Below are 25,162 nucleotides of genomic sequence, written 5' to 3'. Positions count from 1 at the left end.
ACCAGCAGTTCTCTAGCCATATGATGGCAGGTCCTAAAGACTAGCAACCCTCAATGTTTGCCTTTCCAGCAGCCTTGTCCACATCCAGAGATAAGTGTTCCTAGAGAAATGCTGCATTCTGCCTGACCGCCTGAAGAAGTGACAGCATAAGAGTAGGACTATTCCCTTCCACTAATGAGTACATTCACTGTAAATGAGAGGCAGCCAACAAATGAGAGGGCTCCACATCAAGTGCAAAATCCCTTGTTATCTTTCTCTCCAGGAGTCTGGGGGGTTGGATTTGTTAATTCAATGGACTCCCTGTAGCTGCCAACCTCAATTAAGGAAATCACATGTTTGCAGTCCCCTCGCTGAGCCTCTAGTACAGAGTCAGCATTTGGGCATCAGACAGGAAGGAGGGGCCATTTCTTTTTACTATAATCATCCTAAACTCTAATGAAAGCACATCCGACTCAGCAGGCTTAGTTTTCTGGCTCGGATGTTGGGCGCTTACCTTTCTGATTCAGTATGAGGAAGAGGCAGTTTGCTTCTCTGCCTAATACAGGCAGACAGGAGGACAAAACACAGCTTCTGCAAGTATGAAGTGTAGGCTGCTCAACAGAGCGTGACTAACCCTCTTGCACAGACTCTGTGAAGTGCTCACATTGCTCCCTGCATTTTGTCTTTCTGGTTCTAAGTTCATGCTAAATTTATGGTATTTGGAGTTGGTTTCTTTGCAGATTTAGCGTCTTTGAGGTGTGTTGGAACCAGAGATTTTCTCATCATCAAATGCTGAAATTAGTACATTTGAGTTAAATTGAAGGGATTCCATTCATCTTTAGAAATGAAGTCTTATAATCCATTGTAATTGAATGAGGTAATGGTAAAATGGAGTGACATTATTGAGAGACAAAGCTTTTGAAGAAAGCAAAGAGACTTTAAAAATTTGATAAAAACCTGAAATGCTTCAGTAGCCGCTGGATTTTGGTGGATTGAAACTTTGTCTGTAGTGAAGGAGCACTACAGTGATCTTTCTCTTGCTGAGATGAAGAAGTCTTTGCACTGGCAGGAGCTCAAAGAGAGGCAAATCTTTTGAAATTTCAAGCATTGCAACTCCTTAGCAGGTCTGGAGAGAAGACTTGGCAGAAAGACAGGAGTTGCCAAAACAATGTCTTAAGCTGGGGATAGGAGGATGAAGGACCTCCATAATATATTTTCATATAGAAAATTTAATCTGAAGCAAATGGCCGGGGGTTTGTGATATGTGCCTTGGTAGTGAATGAGGTAAAACACTGGGCACGATATTGCAAAGGAGAAAGGTGGGATGTACCTTGTCCATATATCTATGGAGACTATGGTGCCTGTATGGTGTCTTTGTTTAATAATTTGATTGTAATATCTCACAACCCATGATGCATTTATCTGTTCATCATTCAGTTTGCATCTGTTACTGCTTCAGCATTACAAGTGAATGGACAATGTTCCTTCTACAAATGTGAATATAAACTACGTGTGACCTGAAGGATGTTGTAGTTTTTTATGTCTTATTTTGACTTTCCTGACTTGAAAAATAAGAAACTTGAAAATATTCTCATTTATTTTCATTCTCTTACCAATACACAAGCAGTTCCTTGATCTACATTGGTTTGTTTTGGTGGTTTTTGGGTTTATTCTGTTTCCTTCTGATTACCATTACAGGTCAGAGTTATGGAAGAGAAGATAAAACTTGCCAACGTGAAGACTGGTGAATCTGACAGCACCCTGCACATGAAATACCAGGAGCTGATGTGCACAATGCAGGGAAAGGAGGATCTGATCAACAAATTGGAGACACAGCTGGCAAAACAGGTAGGGATATTTTCTATAGGGAGGCCTGTAGGTTTCATGAGTTAGAGGGATTCTGTAATGTATATTTCAGAGACTATGTCTCATTACAAGTTAGTTTCTCAGTTGCCTGCAGATCAGCTGTAAGATGATGCCTAGCCCAGTGCAAGATCATCTCTTTCCTTTCTGACAAAACATCCATTCAGCTTCAGCAGCCCATGTCTCTTCATCACTGGAGAGCAGTCAATGTGCCTAAAGGGCTTCCTTATGTTAGTGCTGAGACCCTACATTATAAGCTACAGTCTGGTCACTGTGTTTCTCTGGCTTTCTGGCACAGCTTGCTTTGCGATACCATTGTGTAGTCCATCTCTGACTCTGTTCATGCTGCTTCTTGGAAGGGGTCTTTTCCCAGCCTTCAGCAGTCCTCCAGCATAGTTCATCTCTTGTCAGATGTGATCATACAAGAGCAGCTGTTTCTCACTATGGATAGTTTTTAGTCTATCCCTTTTTCAGTTGGTGGAAGGAAGGTGCTACATTTAGAGCAGGGCTTGTATTTCAGTTCTAGTAAAGGCCTTGCCCTGTAGTTTATATAGCATGAGGAATGAGGTATTCTTATGTGTTGCTAAGTAAATAACTTAAATAGAAGAAAAATTAAAAAAAAATAAATACCCAGCCATTTGTGTTACATTGAACTAATTGCCACCTATTTCAAGGGCTGTTAGTAGAAATCTTGTTCCAGCAACAAGAGGTAAAATGAGCTTCTAGAAATGAAAGTCAAAGCTCGGCAATTCCAGACAAGAAATACTCGTTGTCAGAGTCACTGGTTTAATTTCAGAATGGGATGAGATGGTGGCAGGGCTAGAAGGTTACTAAGGGTCTGTGTAAGGCATCCTATTTTTTTTCACTGAGATGGGAAGAGCTGTGGAGTCCAGAGCATCACTGAGAGCACTGAGGTCACATCTGGCCACACAACAGTGTGGGACACAAAGAATCTCCAATTGCTTTTGGAACTTAAAGCACAATAACTGCAGCTATGGCTGCTGTGTCTGAGTGAATTGGTTCTGCTTAGAGGCAGGGCTTACTGCACATGGTGACAGTGCTGTCATCGTGTCACTTTAGAACCCTAAATAAAGTCCTGGCATTGAAGTTCACCAGAGAGTGTAGTAATCTGAATCTTTTACCTCTTGGATTGTTTTTCAGGACAAGTTCAGGTCATTAGGGATTCAAAGCCAGCTTCCATGTGATGGACACTCAGAGATGGTAGACCTACTATATATGTGCCAGATCATTTCAGACCTGTGGGCACATCTAGTATGCTAACTCCTGCAGAGCTTGAGACTTGATGATTAGGAGCACACACAGTCATGTAAAAGGAAAGAAAAAAATCTAAATAAATCATCTTCTTGAAGCATCTGATTTGATTGCTTCTATTTCATTATGCTCAACTACAAATGTTACAGCTGTCTATAATGTTGCTTGGCCCTACTTTAAAGTCAGCAAACATACTTGAATAAGAGCCCTTGAATGTGCAGTTGTAGTGATAAATAGCACATGGCAGTGCATATATTTCACACATAAAAGTGATGTGAAAATATGGGGAGTTTTCTGGGGGTCTATTTATCTGTCTGAAAATTTTAAAGGACTGACATTTTTTATAATTATAATTGCTGGTATTATTTTACTTCGGAAAAAACAATAGAACAGGGAAACCACCAGGTGCTACCAGAAGGCATTATCTTTTTCCCTTAATTGGAGAAACTAGGGCTGATGTGACATGCAACATATTGTCCTACTCTCTTCCTCCCTCTGTTGCTCCCAGAACTGATTTCTTCTTGCAGTTGTTTAAATGATTATGTAGGTGGGAGAGTTTTCAGTGATGTTGCTTATGATGAAGTCACACAGAAGATACAACAGAAAGCTTCAGGTGATCATAGTGTTAATTCAGCATCTTTCAATGAAAATTTCCAGAAAAGTTAAAAACACAGCTGGGAAAACACAGCTGCAAAAATGATGTAGCAATATGAACCAAGCAGATACTTGGGGGAGCAATGGTCATTGCGCAAATCGACAGTATTGCTATAACACCTTTGTGTGGACTAAAACCTGTTCTAATGGATAGTGGTAAACATACAACCACTTAGAGCATCTGAAATTCTTCCAGCAGTCTTAGGCATGATCTTGATATTTTTCAAGGTGGGGTTGTGGAGCTTTTTTTTAAATTTACTTTCTCAGTGAGAATACTCTGTGTGTATGTGTGTTAAATATGTTGTTGGTATTTGCATCTTGTGCATCTTGAAAGAAGCTGCTCAGGATTCATGCTTACAGCAACTGAATCCCTTTTGCTTGGAATGATTGGTATTTTACAAATTAGTTATAGGCACTGCTTAATTCTTATTAGCTTTGGCCAATAGTATGTGTGTGTAGACTGGGGAAACGCTACAGATACTCAATAGCAAACAGCGACATTGCAAAACCATCTGAAACAGAAAAAGTTGCAGACTCTACTCAAACTGTGGTAGGTTTGTTACCTGACCTGGATTTTGCTATTCCACAACAAACTTTTGAAGCAAGCCTCTGAATTTAACTCTAGAGACCATGTAAGATAAATTAAAGCTTGATTTTTTTCAGAGGCCAGCTGAAAAATTTTATCCAAGTAGCAATCTTAAATCTTATGTCTGGATTGGGACCTTCTGTGTTTCAGTCACTCCTGATGCAGTAACTCACTGAGAACAGTTAGTTGTACTCTCCTAATGCATCTAATGTTGGGTTTGTTTTTTTGGCACAGAAACAGCTAAGGACTGAGGAAGCCAAAATTGTTCAAGAGAAAGCTGCCAAGATCAAAGAGTGGGTAACATTTAAGCTCAGGGAGGTAAGTCTCTGGCTTTCTGCCAGGTAAGTTCAGTGGCTGCACTGCCAGGGGGTTCCTACAGTCAACAGTTTGGGGACAGTCAATCTGCCACAGTGGCACTCTGCTTGTTTGGCCCTGCACATACTCAGTTGTAGGGCTGGGGTCATCACTCTTACCAAGGGCTATTTATTTTATTGGGCAAACTATAAATGACTGTGAAGTCACCAGTGCTCAAAAGCAGTTTCTGAAGATTGACTAATCACAAGTAGCTTTCACCTAGCTTTCTTTTACTTCTCCTTCTTTTGTCTGGATGCAGTTTCTATTCCTTTCTGACAGAGCACCTGTTAAATAAACATGTCCTTTTCTATAATTTACCATCTCTGACTAATGCTGTTTCCTACTGCCCAGTATTTTTCATCTCTGACATCTCTGTTCTATCCATCCTGTGGATTTCTGCCTCTATCTGGTCCTACCCTCTAGAAAAACAAATACAGCAGTGGGTCAGCTCAGCATGCAGTTTTAAAGATGGAGTAGTAGTTTTCAGCTGGGAGTGGGCAGCCTGGTCTTTTATTCCAAGTTAAAAACATGTATTTCCAAGTTTATGACACAAAGGGAATTTATTGGAGTTGGGAGAAGCAGTCTTTGTGGGCACTGATTATGTTATGATGTGATGTAATGCCATTAGATTGCCTAGATAATCCACTGAACTGCTGTGCTGCTTCTCTTCCCTGTGTGGGAGAACTTAAGGTGCATTTAGGTTACTGACTGGTGCAGCACAAAGGAGGAAGCAGAGGGTTTGATTTGGTGTTACCTGCTGTGAATCCAGGACGAGACACTCACGCTGGCAATGAGGTTTGTGCCAGATGCTGATTCCAGGTGCATAGCATGCACAAGTGGATCGCTGCCAGTTGGAGAACTTGGTATCTGTGTTACCAGTGGGTTACTCGAGACAGCACCACAGCTGATTCCTTCAAGAGGAATGGGTGCACCACTGCTGTGTTTAAAAATGGATGCTGAGACTCTTCAAGTGAAGGCATAAGGCAAATTTGCAAAGAATCTCTCATGCCCTAATTGGAAATGTAAATGCACCCTTAATGTTGGTTTGATTTTTGCTTTGTTCTTTGGTCCTCTGGATCCATGGGATCTTCTTTTACTACATTCAGGGTGACATAGAACAAATGCTCCTTCTGGGTAATGTTTTTTAAATTCTCTCTTTCATGTGTGTTATTTCTGCAACAGGAGTAAATGATAAGCCGTAGCAGAGAAGTAAATTTAAAGATGTATTTGAGAAGTGCCAATAGTTCATATAGAGGCTGTTTGAGAAAGCACAGCAAAATATTTTAAGTGGAGTGCCTAGTGATGTTGCTGATGAAATGGAATTGAGGTGACTGGTAGACTCACCCAAATTTTTCCCCGTGTTAAGAAACTTGAAAATAATAAAGATGAAGGCATGTTTTCTGTGTAGTGAATCACATGTGCTCAAAATTTTGCATTATATTTCTTTTTCCATTATTCTTCTTTCATAGCTTGAGTTAGAAAATTACCACCTGAAAAACTGTAATCAGAGACTGATGGAGCAAATTGGAGCTCTTCAGGATACATTGCAAGGTAAATGTGTTCAGCTGGCACTGTAGCCTAGTAACCACCGTAAGAGTGGAAGTTGGCATTCCTGGGTTGTATTCTTGACTGTGTCAGAAATTAAAACGTGTAACAGCAGGCAGTACAGTTGCTCTGTTCCTTATCCGGGTCCATTTTTAAGATGGGAATAACATGCTTACCTGCCTTAACTCTTAATTTTTTTTTTCCACCAACAACTGAGTATTGACTCCTTTTTTCTTTTTTTTTTTTTTTTAAATCTGCATTTGCCATTAAAATAAGCCACTGAGCTCCTGAGTTAGAAGCATTCACTGAAATACATAGTAGAACTCTCCATTCACTGATGTATTTCAGTGCATCTCCATGTGTGAATTGTTCTCATCCGCACAGAACCTCTACTGGCATGTGAGTAACTGAGTGAGCCAAGGCAGCAGCTCTTTGGTCTGCCTTTAGGAGCTGGGTTCCTCTGTGCCATCAGGTTGGGTTGGAGAAAGCTGCTCATGGTGTTTTGGGTTTTTGTAGTTCTTTGATGGCTGGATGGAAAACTTTGGTCTCCAGCCTTGAATTCAGCACTTTTTGTTGTAACATACCTTGAGAAAGAAATTATCTCTTAACTTTTTGTTGTTGTTGGGGTTTTTTGTTGTTTTGTTTGTTTGTTTGTTTTGTTTTTGGGGTTTTTTATGAGCTTGGTTTGGTCACAGTAAGATTAACTAGTTTCCAGAACATCACTGGGCATATAGGGAGGGGGCATTTCTTTCCTGCAGAAGTTTTTCTGGCATTCCTATTACTCCACAGCAAGGGAATAGGGGAAAATTCCTTCTAAATCCCACCACATTTCTAGTGAAATGCTTTATGACTGGGTTTCTCTCATCCCCTCTGGCTCTGACTGTTCACAAAAAGCGAATGCCTGGTAAGCTGCGTTAATAATCTGGTATTAAGTGTGCCCTGGATCCCAGCTCTCTGGGCAGTAAACAGCATTGCCCTCGCCTCTTACCCCTCACTAGTCTCAGTGTGCCAGGCTGAAGTCAGAGGCCTCTGCAGAGAGACAAATCTCTTCTTGCTGTGCTAATAGTAACAGCTTTTTCTTCTTAATCTCCTGTCACGTCTAGGAAGCTGCAAAAATACCAGTAATATTTAAAATGAATGGCATCTTTTCAGTCTACACTAATGATTTACCTTAGGGTCAGGAGAAAATATGTGCCAGGATTTGTGTGTGCCATTGTTATGTGTTAGCTTTGCTAACATTCAGTGCTTTGTGAATCAAGTGCCAAGGTCATGCTCTCATGATTGTCTTTTTCTCAGCTGTTTCCAAGAGCAGGTTTCATCCTCTTGCTGTCAGCAGTAATTTATTCTGCTGTTTGCTCTTCCCTCTGTAACTTTGTGTCTTCAGTTTGTTTCTATTTCCTTGTAAATCCCACGGGTGGTTAAGCAATACCCATAGAGTTTGATGTTCAGGCAGCATTTTCAGCAATAGCTGTGCAGAGTCACGCTCGCCCATATTTTGCAATTTCCAAAGCATCTAATGATTTGGCTCTTTTTCAGTCCGGCTGAAATAAATATAAACGCCAAGGTCAATCAGACATCCTCTGCCATTCCAAGTTTTACCCCCACTTTCTTATATTCTAAAGCTGTTATCTGGTGGAAATTGTAGAACTGAGATGATCTTTAATAATTATGGAAAGAAGAAAGTATAATAAAAGTGTAAAGTGTAAGTACTAAGTAGAAAGGACAATGAGGTAATATAGTATCTACCTTCTATGTCATCCTCTAACACAGCAACTGAAAGGGCAGAGAAAGAACTAAAAGAGGGAAGATTGTACAGCAAAACCATATAAGTAACTATTATAAAACTTCGTGACATAAAGCACTGTGTGGGTCATATATCACAAAAGGATCACAAAAAGCTCTAGGGAAATTCTTGAAAAGTGAGTAAACTCCCCATTTGCTGTGATGTTTAAGAAGGTCTCCATACCTTTGCTGAAAGCCCCATCTAGCCCCTGGGAATGCATGGAATCATACCAGATTATTTGATGTGTTAAATCACTGTAGGTCCACTAAAGCCAAAAGCCATGCTAAGCAGTATTCTGGCCACATTGATGTATTTGACAAAGTGTTGTGTGGATAGGTGCACTTCCCTCTCATGTTTTAAGAGAGGGGGCATAATTATATAGGTAAGAATAAAAACCTATATTGCATTAGACTGAAAGCTTGCCTAGGCCCAGTATCCCAGCTCCTGGTTGGTTGTTCACATTCCACAAAGGACCATACAAAATAATGCAAGTAAAGCTGTCCTTCTCTCCATATACACTTTCAGCTTCTGCTCTGAGTAGTTCAGGAAGTTCCTAGGCCAGAACTCCTGTACTACTGATACATTAGTTTTTTTGGCCTGTCTGCAGCGTTCTGTTTGCTTTTTTGTCTGGGAAAAAAACCTTTCTTCTGTAAATTTCAAATGTGCTGCCTAGTTTAATTAGGAACCCCTTAATTTCACTTTTGTCAGAAACAGTGATTAATCATTTCCTATTCATATCTTCTGTCTTAGTCCTGATTATAAATGTATAGTACTTTGGTTATATCTGTGCCCAACTGTCTCCTTTCTGTTCTGTATAGTTCCCAACAGGCCAGGGTGCCATTGAAATACAACTGAATGTATTCTAGGAAACAACACTGAAGACAGTGACGTGTTTGAATGTCTTAACCATATGTTCTCCTTCCTTGTAGATATTACCAGCATTCCTTCCTTTGAATCTCTTTGGAGCTGTGATTCCCTGAAGCCCCAAGCATCACAGGCCTCTTTTGCTGAGAAGATAGAGCAGAAATCTGTGCTCCTTGCACCTGGTTTCAGAGAGATGTGTCAGACAGGACCTTCCAAACATGTCCTCTCTTCAGCAAACATAGTCCTTGCCAATGACACCTTTACTGAGAATGGAGAGGATAAATCTCTGCTTTCCCAGAGCATGCTGAAGCTCATGTCTGACCCATCAAGCTGGAATCTCTCCACAGAGAAAAATGTATTTCCAACTCTAAGTTCTGAACACGGTTTAGGGTGCTCTGGTCCCATATCACTGGACTCTCCAGCTGAAACCACAAGAATTCTTGAGGCTTTGACCTTCCAATCATCTTTGGAAGGAAACTGTCGTGCTGTGAGCACCTTGCAACAAGTGGGTTTGGATAGCACCCGCTTCTCTGATGATCTGAGTTCCAGAATCCATTCCCACCAGCTGGACTCGTCTTCCTCAGCAGAAATAATGAGCATGCTTGAAGGACGTCTCCAAACTGCTGAGCCACCTCTGGTTGTGTCAACATCAGCTGTTGCAGCACATTCCTTCTTTCCAGGGAGGGAGTGCAGCCTTGGGAGTAGTATGACGTTTCCAAAAATTCGAACACCCAATACACCAAGGGACAGTATCCAGCTAGCCAAGAGACATCACAGCCAACCCCAGTCAGGGGCTAATTCTTTCCATCATGTAATGCACTTAGAGACTAGCACTTTCCAGCCCATAACAGACCCTCCAGTCAGCTGTGGGCATGTGGAGGAAACAGACATTGATGATGATGGAGTAACAGAGAAGATGGAGACAGAATGTGGCCCGCTGAGGGGAGGAGCTGGAACGTGTGAGGGAATGTGCCACTTACCTGCAGAGCAAAGAGAAGCTGTGAGTTCTGAGTCTGGCACACTTGACCCAGGATGTAAACCTCCCACACCACCGCTGCACCGATTCCCATCGTGGGTAAGAAATGCATGGACAACAGTACGAGAAGTGCTGCTTATCTTTGTGCCCAGTAGTTAGGCTACAACACTCTTGGTCTCAAGGAATTGTTACCTGTGGGTATCACAGGTTGCATTCCTGAGCCACCAAGTCAGACAGTTCTTCCTGTTAGGAAAGTTTTGTGGAAACCTTTGGTGAAGTGAATATGCATGTCCTGTTGTTTTTTTTTACAGTTGCTCGTTAGGTCAGATAGATGAATTGGTTTTCAGTCCTAGAATTGCTTAGGATATAAAATGTAGCCTTCTCCTCATCCACTGAGCAGGTCACTTGTCACAGAAAGAAATCAGGTTGGTCAAGCAGGGCCTGCCTTTCACAAACCCATGCTGTCTGGGCCTGTCCTCTGGTTGTCCTGCATGTGTTGTGTGATGGTGCTCAGGATGGTCTGCTCCATGAGCTGCCCCAGCTCCAAGGTCAGGATGACAGGTCTGTAGTTCCCAGGTCCTCCTCTGGCCCTTGTAGATGGTGCCACGTTTGCCAGGTTCTCGTCACCTGGGACCTCCCCAGGTGACCAGGGCTGCAGGTGACTGATGGGCAGTGGCTCAGTGAGCTCTTCCAACAGCTCCCTCAGTACCCTCAGGTGGATCCCCTCTGGCCCTGCAGACCTGTCTGTGTCTAGGTGGCAAAGCAGGTCACTGGGCATTGCCCCTTGGGTTTTGGGGGTTTGATTCTGCTCCTCATCCATGTCTTCCAGATCAGAGAGCTGGCTGCTTGGAGAGAGGCTGGTTTTACCATCAGACTGAACAAAGAAGGCACTGAATACCTCTGCTTTTTCCTCATCCTTTGTCACTGTTTCCCACTCATATCCAATAAAGGATGGAGATTTTTCTCATATATGTATGGAAGTATTTTCTTGTCTTTTACTGCAGTAGCCAGGTGAAGATCTAGCTGAGCTTTGGTCCTCCTGATTTTTTGCCTGCATAACTTCATGGTGTGTTTGTAGCCTTCCTGAGTCATCTGTCCCTTCATCCAAAGATCACAAACTTTGAGTTCAGCCAAAGCTCTCTAATCAGGCAGGCTGGTCTTCCTCATTGTCTCATCTATCAATACATGGGGATGACCTGCTCCTGCACCTTAAAGATTTCCTTCTTGAAGAATGTTCAGTCTTGCTGGATTCTTTGTCCATCAAGAGTGACTCCCAAGGGACTCCCATCAACCAGGTTCCTAAACAGGCCAAACTGCAAACATGGAAATCAATGTAGTATCAAAAGAGGCAATTCTGTTTTCATTTGCTTTTTTAAAGGCATGGACAAACAAATGATTTCTTGAAACTGCAAAGTCAAGCACTCATTGTTAATTCTTATGTTCTATAATTTTTTTTTTGTGTACTTGACTTTGCAATCTTAGGTGCTTTCATGTATATGTATTATGTGTGTTATTTCATAGTGAATTTTGGTTGCATGCTTCAAGGAGCACTAAAAGGTTTCCTAGCTTTGGGGTTTATCCATTTCACACTAGTTGATGTCTTAGTCATAACTCTGCATCTAGATACAGGGTTAGGTTCCCCCTCTGGAATTTTTATCAATTCATGAAGCACTTGGAGATCTTTGAACTGAAAGCCCTGCATGTTGTTGTAACAGAGACACAGCCTTATTGAGATCATTCCAGGCATTTCTTTCATTCCTTTATTACGCAATGGGCATCCTTTGCAGCTGATGACTCAATGAATTGTTCTGGTATAGGGCTGTTCTTAATTAATTTTAATGCTTTGTTTATAATTTGGAAAAATCCCATCTCTTTCCAAGGTGTGATACAGTAATTTATTGATAATTGTGTGTAGGTGTTCCATTGTGTGGATGTCACCTCTGTAGCTGGGAATTTGCACACAATAATGCGCTTCCATTAATGGTCATTCACACAACATATGGTGGAATTCAGCTGTCTTTGTTAGAGAGCCCCTCCCTCCTGCCAAAAAGTGTGACTGTGGTGTGATTCTGTGACATGAGCATTTCTGTTGGTAAGAATTACATTTTTGCCTGATGATGTTGTTCATGGTATTATTGTTCCAGGAGAGCCGAATCTATGCCGTGGCCAAGTCTGGCATGAGGCTGTCTGAAGTGGCCATGGTGAATGATACTTCCAGCTGGTGTAAGTTCTGGACTAGATCCATCCTTAAAGGGAGTTCATGGTGACTGTGTGGGACCTGAGCTTCTGGCTGTCCACATTTCTTCATTTCCTTGCTTGTTTTCAAAGTAAATTTGACCTCACAGAGACCCTCGATAAAGGAAGGGAGGAGGATATATCTGATTTTGGGGATGGTTGGTGCTGGGTTGTTTGTGCCTCTACATTCAGGGAGATCTTCAGGGATCCCATTATCTCCCCCATCAGTTTTGCAGCCAGTCTTCTGCCTCTGCGTGTCTGTTTTTACTCTTCACCATCATTTTGACTGTTAGGGCTTTTTTCCCTTTCTACTGGGTACACCAGATTGCCATTGTACCATGGGGACCACAGCGTGGGTAAGGTGTCTTACAGGCTAAATGGAGGGAACATTGCAGCTCTCTCTGGGAATTGTATGGAATTAATAATGCATCTCCTGGCCTTTCTGAAGGCAGACTGTCCAGGATGGCAGTTCTCTATGTGCTTCTCCATTAAAACCTCCTCATTTTCACCAGTTTGTATTATTTGCTCTCTTACTTTCTCTCTGAATTTCCCCAGTTTCCAATTTCTCGTGTTCAACTTCTGGGCCATTTACCTATCTCATCTACAGAAATGTCACAGTGCCAGTCTACACTACGCTGAAGGGGGTAAGGAGTTACCTTACTTTTCCTGTTGTGGAAGGCAAAAAACAGGATGGAACTGTGCAGTGAAGGAAAGAAAAATAAGAAAATGTCAGGAAGTACTGGACATCAAAAGAATGCAGAAAGAGTAGCGAATGTTAAGTATATTTAAGAACACAGAACATTGCAACAAGTTTTGGTCCAGGAAGTTGCAGTGTGCACTGTGAAACCTAGAGGTGACATTCCCTAAGGAATGAAATGGAACATAAGGCTTGTGGAAGAGTAGGAGGGTGTAACCAGAGGAGAAGCAAACAGATCAGACTAGAGAGTCCAGCTTGGAAGTTCTCAGACTAGAAGGGGAGGTACTGAGGAGCCCTGGAGCAGAAGTGGGCAAGGCAGTGTGGAAATGAAGGGCATGGATTGCTCTGTCTCTTGATTGAGGAGGGATTGTCCTGGGGAAACTCTTCTCTCACATGCTAACCATACAGGTCTGTTTTCCAGAAAGCCACACAGATCAGCAATGTGCCTTTCTTAGATGAGTCTTCAGGCTCTGATGATGACTGTGGCTCCCGTGCCAGCTTCAGGACTTCTACTGCTGGATCTGAGAACAGGAAAGCTAGCATGCCAGGCAGCCCTCGGGCCGTGAAGAGAGGTAAAGTGGGAGTATCGCTACTGAGCAGGATGAACTCTGTCATCAGAGCTAAGATGCCCTGAGCAGCATCATCAGTGATAGGCAAATGCTCAGCCAGAGTGTGGCTTACAAGAAGTTCTCCCAGAATGTGTGCAGACATCAACAGCAGAAATAGTAGAAATCTATTATTGTGGATGATTTTTACTGCTGATAGAGTTCCTTTCAGGCAACTGCTAAACTAAGATTGCAGGAAGGATTGCCCTCCCAAATTTGTCACATATCCAGGCATCCATACCTTTGCTGTGGCTTCTCCTTGGAAGCAAGCTAGTACTGACACAGTAGAGACAATGCTTTTTTGTCTTTGTCATTGACTGGTAATTTCTTGACCAGTAAGTATATCTCACCTATCTTTGAAAGCTATCACGTACTTTGAGTCCTGACTGGGATTTATTTTTCTTGCCTGCTGGGAGGGCTAAACTGATTGTTGAATGGAAGTTTGTTAGCAAAGAGACAATGTGAAATACAACTCTATTTTAGAGACACCCAAATTTTGTTGGTTGTCTCTAAACTAGAGTTGTATTTTACGTAGTCTTAACTTCTGTTGTGATGCATTGACAGATGTGTCTGTACATTGCCATGTACCTGTGGTAAAAGATTCACAGAAGGCAAAGCCCTATTGCTAGTGAAGAGGCCTTTTCCTTAGCCAAAATCAAAGGGGGTTGAGACTTTATGATGGATGTCCCCAGATGAAAATAAGCTGTCTCTCCTTCAGATAAAGAGTTTGTTGATTTTTTTTGTATATATATTTTAATCTGGTTTTATTCAGCAATAAATTTATTTCACGGTCAGTATCCAAAACTCACTTTTTACTATTTGTCTTCCTGGGGAAATGAAAAAAGGCCTCAGAAGTCATGTTAGTGGGGTTTGACTTGCCAAAGTCTGATCTGATTTGTCCTTCTTGTACCAAAAACAAAAGCCTTAATGGTGAATGCACAAATGTTTTGGGAGTGTACAATATTCGGCGCATGCTTTTGTCTAGCCATGACTCTCATTCCTTCCTTTATTTTGAGCAGGTGTATCTGTGTCCTCACTGAGCTCCGAGAGTGACTATGCCATCCCTCCTGATGCCTACTCCTTGGATGGTGACTATTCAGAGCCAGAACATAAGCTACAGAGAACATCTTCCTATTCCACTGATGGTGGAATCTGCTCTGTAAGGCTTGCACTGTAACTGCTGTGTTACACTTGCACAGGGGTGCAAACAGAGCCTTGGCCTTAAAAGACAAAAGTGTAACTACAGTATATTGAGTAATCCCCCTGCAGAGTGAAGCTCTAACAGACTGGGCTATTGGTCCAGCTGATTGGTATCAAAAGACATCATCTAGTGCTTCAGAAGAAGGTGCAATTTCTTATGTGGTTAGGTAAAAGTATAAGCATCAAGGGCTGTATTCTTTCCTGATGACCCATATTGATTTCCTGTAGTTGTATTCTACTTTAATGGTGGCCTTGCACTTCTGGGACAAAATAAATTTGGAAATTCAGAGGAAGTAAGGAGTGAAACATCAAAACGGGCAGCATTAAAGTGTACTGTTCAATATAAGAGATCAAACAGACAAGGAACACGAGTCTAATCATGGCATAGAGACAGCCTTCACTTTTATTTGGAAAATCAGTACCTTGGTAGGAAGAGAAATAAGTTTACAGTGCACCAAACAATCAGTGAAATGATCTTTGAGGGCTGCTACTAAACAAAAGAGAAAATTATGGGAGATGCATTAAGTGGCTGGGCTTGATTTCAGCGCACTTTCATTTGTATTTTGAAAGGTGCAAGATGGCATCCTCTCCCCTTTCCTCTGTCCTTCAGGAACCCATGGAGAAATCAGGCTACTTGTTGAAAATGGGCAGCCAGGTAAAGACGTGGAAAAGGCGATGGTTTGTTCTCAGAAACAGACAAATCATGTACTACAAGTCCCCGGTAAGTTACTGGGACACATTTCCTCCCCTCTAGAGGCACAGAGAAATTTATTATCCTGAAAAAACACTTTTGGTTAGACATGTCACTTGCTTCAAAAGTGCTTTTGAAAAGCATTACAAACATTAGAAGGATTCACTGTATGCATCAAATGAAGAACAAAGGTTTTTTTTAATAAACTTGTCACATAACAAGTGTCTAGCTGAATTTGAAAACTTCTGAAGGGGGAAATTCAGCCACCCTCTTGGTACCTATTGTGTGTTCTATTGCCTTCCCACTTAGAAAGGGTTTGGTTTGTTGGTGTTTGTTTGGGCTTGCTTTTGTTTTATTAATCATAATGTCCAATCTGAACTCCGTAAGGCAGCATATATTAGCACTGCTCTTGTTATGTTGTCTGCCACTATTGAGGAGACTTTTGCAATGGAATCACACAGTCTCATATTTCACCTGGCAGCCTTAGGCTGTCCTTTCCAGCTCACAAATGCAAACTCCAACCTGCACATGCATATTATGCTGTATTTAAGTAATCTAAGACCCATCTGAGGTTTCCTACTGAAAAAATTGCTTGCTTTTCTTTCCTCAGAGTGATGTTATCCGCAAACCACAAGGGCAGCTGGAGCTGAATTCTTCATGCCAAATTGTCAGGGGTGAAGGGTCCCAAACATTCCAGGTAGGTGTTGCTTTTTTATCCTGCACATTACCATGCACTCAGCAGCTGGGTGAGGGAGCACTTAATCCTGAATGGTACTGTGTGTCTCAGTTGATACGAGGTAACTTTATCTGGTCTCTGTTTCCTGGTACAAAACAGGCAGTTAATCTAATTAATAATGAGGAAAGAGCTAAATTGTAACCCAAATACACCCTTTTTAAACTGAAAGAAATTTGCATTTATTTTTGTCCTGTTTTACACCATAATGCTTTCCTTTTTTTGCAGGAGATAGAGCTTGAAATCTGTGGGGGAAAATGATTTCGTAAAACAATTGAAACCAGCTAGTACCTAGGATCTTTCTGAGAGACTTCTCTCACAAGATCTCAAACCTGACTTTACATGCCTGGAGGATGTAAAGAAACATCTGAATAGTTGATTCCTTTTAGAAATTGACTTCTAAAGCATTAGAAGTTAGCCCATAACTGGGTTCACTTTTAAGTCATTATTGACTTAATTAGAAAGGCAGCATTAAAGTTTCTTTCATAGTTTGAAAGGTGCATGGCCTAGCTTGTGAGCTACCTTCTGCCCTTATGGAACTGAAGTTGCTAAGGTCTAATACTATTATATTTATAGCATCTTTCCTCTGAGTCACAGGGTAATGAAGGCAAAATAACAATACAAAGTGAGGGCAGCAAAACTCTACATTTATGTAGTCACTTTAAAATTAAAAACTAGCAGCAGCACTAACAAACAAGAAAGGATGAGAGAAGACAAAGCTACAGCAAGAAAGCTTATGAGAATTTGATTCATCTGAGTTTTGGTGGTTTTTTTTTTCATTTGGGCTTTGAGTATTAGCACCTTTTTTCTTAACCTCAAAAAAATCTCTCCTGAATGTCCAAAAAGTCTTTATGGGATAAACTCAGTAACTGAAGAGAAGATTTTTAGATGTGCAGCTATATACTTTCTCACTTGTTTTCCTTCTAGCTTGTGACAGAAAAGAGAACCTACTTCCTGACAGCTGACTCTCCCAACATCCTGGAGGAATGGATTCATGTCCTGCAGAGTGTCCTGAGAGTACAAGTGAGCGGTCCTGTTGGTGTTCCTCACAGTGATGCTAAACCGACTGTAAAAGGCTGGCTCACTAAGGTAAAATAGTATTTCATACTTTATGTTTAGCTTAGAATTGACAGTGTACCAGCTTCTTGGTTTGCTCAGCAAATGTGAGCAAAAAATTATTATTTTACTCCCTGTAAGAGTAGGGAAAGAAGGAAAAGTGGCTGTAGATTTCTGTATTTCAGAGTGAAACATTTATATAAGTGATAAAGGATGGGACAAACAATGCTACTGAAAGGTACAGACTGGCAAGTAATAATAATAAATATCTAGCTTATGTATGCTTTTCTTCAGCAGAATTCACAGCATGTCACAGTAAAAAAATCGACACTGTTGAGTGTTACATTTAATTGATCTTAAACTTGGTGATATAGGAGAGTTTAAAAAAAATGGCTTGTATGGTTCCAGATTAGCACCTAGTTCTGTCATAACAGGCTGTAGGTACATTAGTACAAAGTGCAGTGGCAGAAAATTCTTATTCTTTATGTCCTTTCCATGGATTAGTTTGACATTGCAAGTTACTGTGAATATTTTAATGTAATTATTGTCAGGTTCTAAGATGGCTAAAGGCAATCTGCATCTGAAGGTTATTCATCTGCAGTAGGAAACAGCTGTCTAGACTATAGGTTGACTGGTCTTTTCTTGCTGAGATGAACTGATTTGTTTTTATAATCTTTAAAAGGTCATCCTTAATATTGTATTTCAGTATATAGAAATTATAAGTTATTATGAATGAGTGAAACACTTCACAAAATCTTAGACCCATTCTCATAAGCACCCATGACCCATGTTCTTGGGTGGGATGTACCTGCCTGTTGTTGGAAGGGGTGCCCTGTATCTTTTGAGAGGAGCTTATATTAGCATAAACCAAAAAATATACGCAAAGTATTAAGGGAGAGTTGAATTGAAAATTGAAGTCCTAGAAAGTCATTCAGGCAATACTGCTGATAATAAAAACATGGATGTGTTTGTCCTCCTTACAGGTCAAGCATGGTCACTCTAAGCTGGTCTGGTGTGCACTGATTGGAAAAACTTTCTACTACTATCGAAATCACGAAGATAAGGTAGTTTATTTTTCTCCTGTTATTCCTGGACCCTCCTTTCCCATTTCTTTAGAAGTTTTCTTTACTGTTACTGCTTCTGTGTCTCAGGTCTCTTTCTTGGTTGTACTTCTCTTTCAACAGTACCTGTTCCACAAAGAGAATCAATATTTCCCTGATTTTATTTTTAAGCTTAAGTGACAGCAGACTTAAAAGGCAAGTGATGGCTCTTTCTCAGATCACTCCATATCTTGTTCCTCACTTGCTCCGTTTAGTCTTGTGTAGCCTTGTGAGCAGACTTTTATACAGCAGCTGATAGATCCCCACATTATCATCATTCTGGGAAGAGGGAGGTAATCGGTGTAATGTGCTTCCATTTCTGGACACCTTGCCCAATAGTCCATTACTTTGTCTTGGTGATGTCAAACCCCAAGTTTTAGAATATCAGAAAGTAGTGTGACTCATATTGGATTAACCTCCAGAGTTAGCACAGCAGATATCCTCTTTTTTGTCTGAATCTAACTACTTAGGAAGTTTTTGAAGTATTTCTTTTCCAGTAGCAAGCAGAAAGTCTGACTAGAGTCAAAAAACAGTGGCTCAAGATACTAAGCAACTGACCCTCAAGTGTAATGGGAAGAAAGCAGTATCTTTTGGGAAAAAAAAAAAATCTTTTTATTTGCACTGTCTTATTCTAACCTGTAGATGCTCTCCCAAGAAAAATAAAAGTAGTGATACACTTTGTAAATATTTTATGAAAGAAGAGATTCTCTAGAAGTGCAAGATTACATTAGCTAAACATTGAATTATTTATTCCTTCCATTTTACAGAACTGTCAATATTTTTACTTGACTTTTCTTTCCCAGTGTTCCCGGTCCATACTGGGAGATGAGTTACATTGATCTAATGTGCTTCTGTCCTCATAGTGTCCTTTAGGGCATCTGCCTCTGCGTGAGTCCAAGGTGGGAGAAGTAGACCGTTCCTGTGACTCTGATGAAGATTATGAAACTACTGGTGGAGGACTTCTGTCATCCCACTGTACACTGGTGATTCACCCACAGGACCAGAGTCCCACGTATTTACTTATCCGCACCAAACAGGAGAAGGTATAAAAAGCAGTCTTCTTTTGGAGAGCAAGAGTCTTTTGGTAACAATGAGCAAATGGGCCATACAGGTTTAACCTTTTTGTAGAAAACAAACAAATTGACCCTTCCTGTTCTCATCCTTATGTCTAGAACACCTGGCTGTACCATCTGACTGTTGCAGCTGGTAGCAGTAATGCCACAGTGGGCACGTCATATGAACAACTCATTGGAAAACTATTGGATGCAGAGGGAGACCCTAGTAAGTAAGCACCACAAACTCTTCCAGGGTAGCAAAGCATAAGGAAGAATAATTTCAGTTCCCAGTTTAATACAATCACAGGTGAGGGAAGGGGATTCTCAGTAGTACATAATTGGGTATTTGTGTCCTTCTCCTCTTGTTCTCAGACAAGTCCATCACATTGTCACATCATTTATCAAAGCCTCTGAAATGTCTGTAACAGTAATTCAAATTAAAACAGAACTGGTGCTTTAATTTATTTCCTGTCTTTGTTGGTCTTGATTTTCCTTTCCAGGAAATCTTGACCATACAAACATGTGCTCTTTTCGTCAAAAACACTCAAATACACTTACCTTCCCATCTGTTTGTCTGCACATACAAAGCTTTACACATACATCCATCCTCACCTTTCATACCTGCTCATGCATTTATGTTTATGCACCATGTTCTCAAATATGTATTAACATTTGCATTCATACTTAAAACACTTTTCTTGCACTCTCACATATTCTGGACCCATATGTGAACCTTGCTTCTTGTTGAACAGTGACTTGCACTAACAAAGACTCCCATTGCAGGCAGCTGCCCTGGCAGGGTTTGTGTCTCTGGTTTGAACACAGACATGAGCAGCTTCTCAGCAGAATCCAGCTGACAAGAAGCTCTGATGTAGCAGGACTGAGGATGCTAATACTTCTTTCTGCTGATGACTAATGCTGCTGGTGACCCCTTTAGCCATAGTGGGCTTTGCCTAAATCAGTAAAGTGTCACCAAAGATAATGTGGCCTAGTGCAGTGCTGCTTCCTCAGGTGCTTTGCCATCTCAGGAAGGCTCCTTGTCAACATGAACACTGTTCTCTCTCCTGTTTCTGACACTGCATGTTTTTGCCCATTTGCTACCTCAGATTCTCCTCTGTGGAAGCATCCTATGTTGTGCTACAGCAAAGATGGGTTGCACACATCCCTCACTACTCTGCCATCAGAGGCTCTACAGACTGAAGCCCTGAAACTTTTTAAGGTATTTAAAGGGACATTGCATGGTTTTCAGTTATTTTGCTCTGTTGATGGGGAAGTAACATTGCTTGGTCATGTTGTACAACATTTACTGTTATTATGGGTTGCTTTAGACAGGCCTGCTGGTTCATTTAATTACAAGAGAACTGTTGGATTTTAAGTGTCATTCATTCTCTGGAGATTGAACTTGTGCAGAATCTGGGCTTAGTAGTAATGTTCCCCACAGACTTTATGCTTCAAAGTTAGCTTTGTCTTCCTTTTTCCTCTCCAATGGTTGGATTGAAGGAAACAGAAACAATTCACTGGCAAACTCAGTTGTCTCAGTAAGACCAGTGGTGAAGCCACTGGAGATAATATTTTTGCACTCTCCAAGTATAAGATCAGGAATGAGACTGGACAGTGTGAACAAGGTAAAACACAGGCATGGAAGGCAGGAAGCACATTTTCACCTCAATTCTTTTGCTGACTTGTAAGTTCCTTAGACCAGGGGAGGTTGAGTAAATTTTCTAGTTGCCATCACTAAGGAAGGAGGAATAGGAATTAAATATTGACTCTCTTCTCTCCTCTCAAGATTATTTATTAACAGTCTGTAAGTTAATAAATACATCTGGTGAACATGGCCTGGAAAGTACCAGAGAAAAGTTGCTGTAATTGTGGCATTGACTAACTTCTACCCTTTCACAGTCCTGTCAGCTGTTCATCAACGTTCCTGTGGAGGCATCCTCTATTGATTACCATGTGTCACTTGCCCAGACAGCACTGCTAGTGTGCTTGACACATACCGAGCTGCAGAATGAAATTTACTGTCAGCTTGTTAAACAGACCAGCTGCCGACAGCCCCAGAACCACTCAGTCATTCAGGTCAGTTCCTCTTTATTTAGTGTCACTCTGCAAAAACTTTCCATTTAATCCCATGTTTTTAATTAGTAGCTATGGGACTGGTTCTCCTAAAATTGTGCTTATGCTAAGGGTTTGCTGGGGGAAAGAGAATCTCAGCACTGATCTGCAAAGAAGAACACTAAGAATATAACTACTTGAAAAATGAATTTTAGTTTAAATGTAATTGTTTACCACTTGCAAATAGACTATTCAGACCATATTCAGAATCAAAGTTCATAGCTTGTGTTGTTTTGCTGTAACTGTCACATGGTATTAATTTTGTTTTGCATTTTAGATAATCAACAGCATACAAGTCATTAATATTACTATTAAACATGAAATCTGAATATTGCACTGTAATTGTTGGGTAAATAAAATGAATAAGTTAACAGCATGAATGTACATATGCGATTATAATATTCCCAGCTCAAATGAGACATTAAAATTAGGTTGAATAATAACGGATCTAATTTGAAATAAAATTTCCCAGTGCTTTTTTGGTTATGATTTTCTGTTACATAGTATAAATTTAAGTCTTAATTGTTGACTCAGTTGTAGTTATGCTAAAATATTCGGAAATCAAATGTTCAGAAGTAGCCAATCACATAGAACTCTTCTCAGAGTCCAGACTCAGATACTGAAGAGCAGTCTGACATTACTGCCTCTCAAACATCTTGAACTACATATCCACAAAGGGTCACTCCAAAAAGCACTAGTCACTGTTCATCAGTTTGGCTGTAGTAGTCTGTGAAAGACAACAGGTAAGAAGTACAGAACAAGAGTGATGTCCAGTTCTGCATTCACAGTGCTGGCAGCTCCTGGCTTTATGTGCTCCTGTATTCCTGCCTCAACATCACTTCCTCTGGTACATCAAACAGCACTTGCAGCGACATGCAGACCCCAGGTAAGGACTGCAACAGCATTTCATTCTGCTCAGCTGACTGCCTCTGCACCCACTGCAGATAAAGAGGGGAGCAATTCTGAAACACACACCTGCAAATGCATATTGAGAGGGAGGTCAGAAGCTTCCCAGTAGTATAAAGCTGTGCCCCTTCAATCTTTCACATTAATTTGTCATTTAGATGAAGCTAGTTCACAAAACTGAGTGACCTATACTACAAAAGAACTTTTTGTAGATATAACTGGAGCTATGTTAGGAAGTTTTTGCTTATGCAGCTTTCTTTTATTGACAGAAAGATAGACCGGAGTTAATTACTTAAATTTTAGGTGATTACATTCTGCTGTCAGGTTAGCAGGCAAAGTGACAGAACAAAAGTGAGGCATAAAACATCTAAGGGAACTGTAAAAAGTTAGGAAAAATGAACAAAACTAAAACACATGCTAGTACTGTTTTCTCTTACTTCTTTGGTATGTAACTATGGTAACAGAAAAAAGTTGTTCTCCATTGTTCATGCTGTGCTCTTTGTTTGTTTCCATGGTGATCTGGTCTTCAGTGCATCTCACTGTGCCCTCAGTGGGGAGGTCACAGCTAGAGATGTCTAGTTGTCTGTTGCAAAAATGCACTGTTTTAAGATAAAAGTAAAAGAATAAAAGTAAAAAATCCTTTCAAACAAATATTCATATCCAATTAATAAGCCTAAATCTGCTATTGAACTCAAGCTATAAGTCTCCTAGCACTGCAAAGAAAATGTGTACTCCTATCAAGTATTTAATTTTCTTAACTGTTGCCTCACATTTGCTATTTCTTCTCAAAAGCAAACTACAGGTATTGGGCACTCCGCAGTGTTCAGGTTCTCTCTCTCCATTTGCTAAGACAACATGTTAGGGATCTTTTGTCTAGTACTAGGAACCATCTCTTCAAACTTGTGCATTACCAGCTCCCAGATGGGCCCATTCAACTCACTAGTGGAGCTCTACTGTTGGAGACTGTCGAACTGATTTATTACATCACCTTCAAGCTCTGCTATGCTGATGGTCTGCCTAAAAGGACCTTTGTGAACAAATGTATACCAAGCAGAAACAAAGAGAAAATTTATTTATATGATCCAGCTATGAAACAATTATTAGGGCTAGAAAAAAAACCCCAGAAATTACATTAAAAAGGGCCTACGTTCACCTGTAGTTTAGCTTAGATTTGGAGCAGTTGCTGAGTGGGATTTAGCATGGCTCCTTCTCCCTAGCTCTAGGAATACTTACCTCTCTTTGGACAGAGTAGATACAGCTGTTTCTTGACCAGTTAATTAGATATACTTTCCCTGTTTCACACAGCAAGCAAGACACTAGAATGTTTACACTGCATAATGCCTATGGTCTAGATCTGTTCTAGGTATTAAAAGATCTTAATTAGAAGAATTGTAGATCTTAATTTTAGGTATTGTTTTTTATGAAAGGAGATCTCAGCATGCATACCAGTCTCTAAGAGAGGAAGAAAAGTGGGGCAGAGTTCTAAGTGAGAAGTCACAGGGCTCAGGAGCATCTGGAATCCAGACATAACAGCTTCATGATGAAGCAAGATTATCTATCTGAATATTGTCTGAACTCATTGCTGGGGAGGTGAGAAATACATTGCTACAGTGAAAAGGCAGAACTCCTGACTTCCATGTTGCTTGCAGGGATTTAACTTGAGATTTAATAATGTACTGAGCTCCTGAAGGTATCTTGAGTGGAATTATTTTCCCCTGGAAAGTGATAGCACAGTTACAAATCCTTATAATAAATCCTTCAATTTCAGAACTTATTGAGTATATACATTCTTAACATTTTTGTGCAAGGTGCAGTTGACCGTGCCTGGTTGACTTTAAAGACACATCTTTTTGATGCTGTTCAATGGAGCACTCTCTTTATAAACTGATCATCTTGGTAACTATTCCTGTCATTATTGAACTGTCAACAAATCTACGTTTGCTTGGAATCTCTGTCAAGTCTCTTGGTTGGATGATAGGGTTAATGGAAACTTATTATTTGTACAGCCATGTAAATTAATAAATGTAATGCGTTAGTCTCACAAGATTATTCAACTCAATATTTACCAGGACTTAACACGCTAGTAACTAAATTCCACTGGCATGACAGCAAGTTTGAAGGTGAATTGATCTTGACTTTACCCTATTGCTACCATAGTATCTGCAGAGAAGGGGGTACGTGTCCAGTCCACACAGAAGCAGGGAATACTCTTGTGTTTCCTAGAGAGTCTGTTGTCTGCCTTAGTTTTGCAGATCCTTGGAGCTCAGGTTTGTATTGTAGCTTTTCACTTGAGCTGTTAGTCTGTTGAGATGAACGGTGTATCTTTGCTGGAGCAAAAGCCTGAGGGAGGAATGCGTTGTCATGGCATGGAAAATTGAAGAGGATGTGGCACTTGGAGCATGTTTGTGGTTCTCTCCCCCTCTTTGCCTAGGAGTGAGATAGGCAAGTATGCCATCTACTGCCAGAGATCACTAGACCGCACGGTGCAGGCTGGAGAGCGGGAAGCCAAGCCCTCCCGCATGGAGATCGTGTCCATCCTGCTGAGAAATCCCTACCACCACTCGCTCCCCTTCAGCATCCCAGTGCACTTCATGAATGGAACATACCAGGTGAGCCACCACAGCTGCCTATGGGCACTAGAGGAGTGCACCATAACCTGCCTCCTTCATGTGGGTGGGTGGCACCATGGTATTTATACATATCTCCCAAAATACGTCTTGGGAGATAAACATGCTTCTCCTCCTTGCTGCTTTAGCTGATTTCCCAAGAAAGTGAAAGGAATTCACCCCTAGCGCTAGAGATCTTAGGAAGAAAAGGTAACTAAGAAAAAGGGAGGGATGTTGGAAGTGTCTCAATATAGGAAAGAATGTGATATGAAGGAAGACAATACACAAGT

The 25,162-nt window shown here is 40.9% G+C and overlaps 1 protein-coding gene across 9 annotated transcripts in view; it reads left to right on the top strand.

Moving 5' to 3' along the window:
* The window catches only part of PLEKHH1 (pleckstrin homology, MyTH4 and FERM domain containing H1), a 71,585-nt gene that overhangs the window by 34,103 nt on the left and 12,320 nt on the right, over positions 1-25,162 (top strand). For 8 of the 9 annotated variants that reach the window (XM_064424256.1, XM_064424261.1, XM_064424257.1 and 5 more), the window contains 18 exons: positions 1,678-1,827; positions 4,589-4,672; positions 6,178-6,259; positions 8,966-9,975; positions 12,021-12,099; positions 12,667-12,755; positions 13,230-13,380; positions 14,433-14,572; positions 15,224-15,334; positions 15,915-16,001; positions 16,965-17,126; positions 18,077-18,157; positions 19,057-19,236; positions 19,366-19,474; positions 20,355-20,467; positions 21,148-21,324; positions 22,149-22,246; positions 24,698-24,875. In XM_064424256.1, the coding sequence (XP_064280326.1) occupies positions 1,678-1,827; positions 4,589-4,672; positions 6,178-6,259; positions 8,966-9,975; positions 12,021-12,099; positions 12,667-12,755; positions 13,230-13,380; positions 14,433-14,572; positions 15,224-15,334; positions 15,915-16,001; positions 16,965-17,126; positions 18,077-18,157; positions 19,057-19,236; positions 19,366-19,474; positions 20,355-20,467; positions 21,148-21,324; positions 22,149-22,246; positions 24,698-24,875 (3,081 nt within the window). Of the gene's footprint in view, positions 1-1,677; positions 1,828-4,588; positions 4,673-6,177; positions 6,260-6,506; positions 6,653-8,965; positions 9,976-12,020; positions 12,100-12,666; positions 12,756-13,229; positions 13,381-14,432; positions 14,573-15,223; positions 15,335-15,914; positions 16,002-16,964; positions 17,127-18,076; positions 18,158-19,056; positions 19,237-19,365; positions 19,475-20,354; positions 20,468-21,147; positions 21,325-22,148; positions 22,247-24,697; positions 24,876-25,162 lie in introns of those variants that run through there. The other variant, XM_064424263.1, reaches the window with a different exon arrangement.

This window comes from Passer domesticus, chromosome 6 (genome assembly GCF_036417665.1).
Source record: "Passer domesticus isolate bPasDom1 chromosome 6, bPasDom1.hap1, whole genome shotgun sequence".
Classification (NCBI taxonomy): domain Eukaryota; kingdom Metazoa; phylum Chordata; class Aves; order Passeriformes; family Passeridae; genus Passer; species Passer domesticus.
This window is presented reverse-complemented; position numbering and strand designations above follow the sequence as displayed.